General features: G+C 35.8%; 1 protein-coding gene across 5 annotated transcripts in view; it reads left to right on the forward strand.

Annotated features, from left to right (window-relative positions):
• Pka-R1 (protein kinase, cAMP-dependent, regulatory subunit type 1) overlaps positions 1-5,675 on the forward strand; it is a 173,369-nt gene extending 167,694 nt beyond the window's left edge. For all 5 annotated transcript variants that reach the window (XM_065230540.1, XM_065230541.1, XM_065230543.1 and 2 more), the window contains one exon: positions 4,644-5,675. In XM_065230540.1, coding sequence (XP_065086612.1) covers positions 4,644-4,865 — 222 coding nt within the window. In that variant the 3' untranslated portion in view covers positions 4,866-5,675. The remainder of the gene's footprint in view (positions 1-4,643) is intronic.
• Positions 5,676-6,000: the final 325 nt, after the last annotated feature.

A 6,000-nucleotide genomic window follows, 5' to 3' on the forward strand; every position in this document is an offset into this window, starting at 1 on the left:
TTCCGATCGGTGGTCAACCGTTCCTTGAACCGCTTAATCACTCGTGACACCGTGGAATTCGCGATTCCCAACGTTTTAGCGATGGAACGATGCGAGAGATCCTTGTTCTCGTGATGAATGCGCAAGATTTTATCACGCACGAGCTGTTCTTTCGACTCCATTTCCGCGAGTTTTGATCACAGGACTTTAAAACTTGCAGGATGTAAATAATGCACTATGAACTAAATCCACCCAAATTTTCATTAAATTCTACCCAACGGTTAAAAAGTTAGAGCAATTTCATAGTGTGGCAATTTCATCGTGGACACCCTTTATGTGTATATAAGATATTGAGCAACGTGAGTTACTCAGAGTTACTCAAAATTAACTCGGGTTTTACTCATGATCGAAAGCTGTCTTGCCCCCAGCTCCCGATCATAAGTTTAAGGACACCCCGAAAAAAACATGCCAAATTTGTTATGTTCATATCTCTGTCATGTTACGTCCAATTTTCGTTCTCTTTAGATCATTTGAAAGGTATTGAATGGAACTTTCCTCAAATTTTGTGTGCTAAAAGTTCACCCAAAGTTTCAATATTTTACGAAATTTACTCTGAAGAATCGTGACTGATTTTCTCAGAATTGGGTTGGCCAAATTTTGAAATAAAAGTATTAATAGAACACTTATGCTATACCATTCATACCATTCAAATAACCGTTGGAGATCGAAAATTGAACGTAAAATGAGAGATCATTGAACAAAACATATTTGCATGGTTTTTTGGGGGTGTCCTTAAACTTATGATCGGTAGTGTATTCACTAGATCATATTACCGTGTGGGACCGAAATCCGTACACCTAAGCACGAGAGAATCATTAACGGTCAATACTAAATAATGCTATCACATTATGCTCTGTATCACATCTTTTTCCTTTACATTTATCTTTATTTTTCCAATATTTGCAAACACCAGGTCTTAAAATTACCTTTAATTATTAGAAAAAAGGATTTAAATTGCACATATCTTGAATCAAAATCCGTACAGCGTTTTACGATTGAATCAAAATCCGTACAGTTTTGAATCGAAATCCGTACACTGTGTTGAGGATGAATCAAAATCCGTACAGTCATGAATCAAAATCCGTACATGAATGTAAATCGATCCAAATCAATGAAAAAAAAAACGTGTTGCTATCTTGAATAAAGTATTTTTTTTGTAGTTGTTTGGCTAAGAGCAGGCATGGAAAATCATTTGCATTCATTTCGTGCATTCATTTACATTCATTTGCACCTAACTTTTTTATCAATAGAATTCCGCAAAATGATGTTTGAAGCTTTTGTAGGTTTTGTTATTAACTACAAGTTTTGTTAGCATTTCAAATTCGTATCTCTTATGCATGACGAACCAGAGCGAACATAAGCCACTGACGTTTTTCAGTGAATGTATTTTACATTCACTGAAAAACAGTAACAAGTTCTGCCCGCTCTAGTTCGTGATGCATAAGAGATACAGATTTGAGTTATCAACAAAAGTTGTAGCTAATAATAAAACCTACTGAAGCTCTATACATCATTTTACTCAATGCCGTTGATGAAAAAAGTTAGAGGCAAATGAATGTAAATGAATGCATGAAATGAATGTAAATGATTTTCCATGCCTGGCTAAGAGTCCAAAACAGCTATATTCGTTTAAATACACTAGTTTACAGCATATTTGAACTTTGTACGCTGATGGTCATTTCCCATGTCAAATCGTGCGCTGAATCCAAAAATGTAGTCCAAAAAAATCTCGGTAGGATAGTTTTGGAGATATAGAGGTAAGAGAGGCATAGTGAACAGGTGGGGCATAGTGAGCATCGCGCGTGCTCCAGCTTGGACTTCCGACCGTTCAGAACAAATTTGTTGGCTGTAGGATCAATATCTTAATGATATTGATCCTACTACCAGTTGATTTGTTTCATGCAGTTGGAGATCCAGAGCCAAAGTACGGGATGCTCACTATGCCCCGCCTGTTCACTATGCCCCTCCTTCCCCTAGCTAAAAAATGAAATCTCACGTTAAAAAAACTAAAACACAAATATCTCTGGCTGCAATGAAGTGATATTAATTATTTTAACGCCAAATTAAACGTGATAAAATGTTATTTCGATCGTTAAAACACTATTTTTCCGTGAGAGTAATGGTAGAACCACCATAAACATTTTAATTAACATTGCTTAAAAACTTAGCAGAAATTCAATTTTTCTTAGGAAAACTTAAAAAAAAACTATTAACTAACAACAATACCTTCAATCTCACTGACAATTGATGCTCAATTGATCGAACGAAAAAATTTCTTACCTCTAATTTAGCGTTAAAATAATTGATATAATCTCATTACAACCGGAGATATTTGTATTATAGTAATCAAACTTGTTTAAAGTGAATTTTCATTTTTAGCTGTATTTCAAAAACTATCCTACTGACATTTTTGAATTCAGTGCACGATTTTACATAAGAATCATTCGTCAAAAGTTCAAGTTCATTTATTTTACTTTTACTTTTTTAACTAATGATATCAGCGTTAGATTAATTGATGCTCCAATCGATTCAAAGGAGAGGTAACTGAATTCTTTTTACTTAAGAAGGTAACTGTTCTGGATTTTTATGCTAACTAATATCATGTTTAAGGATTAATTTCTTCCAAATTTTATTCTATACCAGTGCTTTGGGTTAAATATTCTTACTGGAGTTTTCCTCCGATCACAACTTCGAGGTTTTTGAAATTTACATGTTATAACGTGCAAGATGCGCCATACTTTGAAACTCCACCAACCCACTGGCATCAAGCGATAAATTAACCGGTTCCTAAGATGGTAGCCCTATAATGGCGGATAAGTAAAAGAAAAATACAACCATCTTAGAAACCAACAAAAAAAGACAATGAACTGACATCAAGGATTAGTTTTTCGTTTTGTGCATGAAAATTAAAATTGGTAAAATAACGACTTTAACTTAATTTAACTTAATACGTCAAGAGAGTAATAATCATAAAAACACAGATCTTTCATTGCTTCTTTTCCACAGCTTTCTTCTGCTTCTTCTCCATTGTTACCATTGCCTTTTCAAGTTATAATGCTTTCTTGCTTCCAACCCTAATAAAAATAACCATAATAGAGAGCTTAACGACGTGTTCGGGGTATCATCCAAACCATTTTTGGGAAAGTTTACCCATCCGGGATAAAGTTCGTTCATGGTATATGTTTATTAGGGAACTTTCTTTGCTCTTCTTCCTTTTCTTCCTCCTCTTCCTCTCTCGCTCAACCTTTTTCTTTTGTCGTTCCTCAATCCTTTGTTTCTTTGCGTTCTCTTTATCAATTTTCGCCCGCACTACTTTCATGTGTATTTCCGGTCATTCCTCTCTGGTAGCTACTGCTGGGAATGCTCTCTGTCCCATTTCTGTCTGCTCTCTGTAAGGGAGCATCCAAAAATGACGTAGCATATTTTTGATCAATTTTATACTCCCCCCCCCCCTCGTAGCGTATTTGGCTATATCCAATGCATGGCCGGTCACAAATTCTGAAACCCTCACCTCCCCCCTCAAATGCTACGTCATTTATGCTTGGTCCCTAATCTGTATATGCGTGTTGGTGATATCCTGTAGGGGAGCTGCGTTGTTTTACTTTTTGGCTGGTTCTTGACGCTCTTCATTAAAAGATATTAATAATATAACGTTTACAATACGAATAAAATAAGAGAGTAGCGATTCAATACGGCATCTCTTATGGTGGTGAATTGAACGGCAAAATCCCTGGATGCTTCTTGGTAAGGTTTCTCCGCACGCATAATTGCCATAGTCTTCTCCAAATCCTCCGGCGTGTATTTAGTTTCCATGATCTGCTGAAAAACATTGGATAAAGTAGAATCGTCATTAGTGATGCACAAGTGTACGGATTTAGAATCAGCTGTTATATATGGATCGAAATCCGTACAGTACTAATTTTGATAAATAAATACAATATGAACGATCCATTGCTTAGAATTGAGATATAAAACGATAAACACTAACCTTTTCGATCGACCTTCAGGAAACTACTTGCAAACATCACTGAAATACACTTAACAAACTGAAGTAAATCCGAGATATTTTCTTAGAAAATCGTTAAGAACGCAACCGATTGACAGAAATGCCCGACACGTGTTAAGGTTTTTATTTTTCTTATTTTAATTGCATGACATTCTGCTTACTTGTTGACGTAAACATTAAGCTAATGCATGAATGAACATGAATATGTATTCATGTATAATATTTACATTGTTATGATGCATATAAATAAACAAATTCAACAGGGTGTACGGATTTCGGTCCCGCACGGAAACAACCAAAGCATTGTGCCGCTCTGAATTTTCACCAAACACTTCACAAAATTCACGAAACAAAATCATGTCAGTTTTGTAGCGCGGCCGACTTAGGTGTCCGGATTCGTACCTACATGTACTAAAATTACGAGTTGAGTAAATGTTATCATTTAATTTTGGGACAATGTTCCGATTTTTGTTTAACGAATCTGAGTGAATAGATTGCAGTTTGGAAAATTATTTTACCCGTAACTTTACATCAATCCCGATAATTTTAATAATACTTATTACTCATTATAAAAATCTCTCCCTTCCCATCTTTTCAGAACGAAGAACCCGCCGAAGTTGGCCGTCTCGGGCCCAGCGACTACTTTGGAGAGATTGCCCTGCTGCTTGATCGTCCCCGGGCGGCCACCGTCATCGCGCGGGGCTCGCTCAAGTGTGTCAAACTGGACCGTGCCCGCTTCGAGCGGGTGCTTGGCCTATGCGCGGACATTCTCAAACGAAACATTACCCAGTACAACAGCTTCGTTTCGCTATCGGTCTAAAATCGGAATTCTAGAAGTACATATTTAAACACACACACCCACACACTCACACATCACTTACTACACACAAGAAGAAGATGAAGAGGGAGCGAAAATTTATGAAAATCAAAAAAAAACAGAACGGTCGAGCCAACACAAAATAATAGCCCATGTTATAATTATGTATTAGGTTTAATTTATTTAGCAGAATTGTGAAAATTTACCATCCTTTGCATGATCAAGTTCGAATCAGTAGAATGAGAAACATAACTCAAATTTTGAAACATCTCTTTAAACATTGTAGGTTTTTATTTACGTGAGCGTGGGCCTTGCGAGACATTCATATAGAACAAGTTTACTTAATTTAGAAGTTAGGAGGAAGCGATTAGCACATTTTGACATTTAATTGCAGATTACGGATTAGTGATTCTCTATAATGTAATGATAACAAATATAATAAATAACAACACATCATCGACGAGCCGAAAAGAATTATATAGACATCGTACAGACAGATACACACAAACAACACATGCCAGCAAAATACGTTCTATTATAAACTAGCATACAAGGAAACGCCGCCGAGTTTACTAACGCAGAGTTATCCTATTCTGATCGTGAAACATTATTAGTGTACAATACCATTTGAAGAGAAGAAAAAAAAATTACAAACACTGGAAATATTGTATCTGAATCGTTTTAAAACCGACATGCTGTGAAGAAAAAAAAAGCTGCCCGCAGCAGTGGAAAGTAATACTAGTTAGATATCATTTTCTTGCATCATATTTCAACTAAGGCAAATAGAAATTGATGAACACACGACGAAACAAACGAAGCGGCGTGTCTACAAGCAAGCATAAATCGATGTTGCAAACTGTAAGAAAACTAATCAACTAATTGGATACGAGCAAAAAAAAAATAAGGAAAAAAACGCTAATAACAATAAGAATAAGTCGCCGGACAAACTTGGAACGGTAATCTTTCAGCTAATCGTGACAAAGTAACTTAAAAACAATTCACAAATCAAGAAAGAAAACATACAATGGTGCGTTACAAGAACGGAAAACTAATCAACTAAACAAAAAAAAAGATGTTTTATGGACACATGCAGAATCAAAGCAAAACAAAACAAAACCAAAAAAAAAAATTATGTATT

Source organism: Ochlerotatus camptorhynchus, unplaced genomic scaffold, assembly GCF_037179485.1.
Source record: "Ochlerotatus camptorhynchus isolate MF236.1 unplaced genomic scaffold, CSIRO-AGI_Acam_v1.1 ptg000330l, whole genome shotgun sequence".
Classification (NCBI taxonomy): domain Eukaryota; kingdom Metazoa; phylum Arthropoda; class Insecta; order Diptera; family Culicidae; genus Ochlerotatus; species Ochlerotatus camptorhynchus.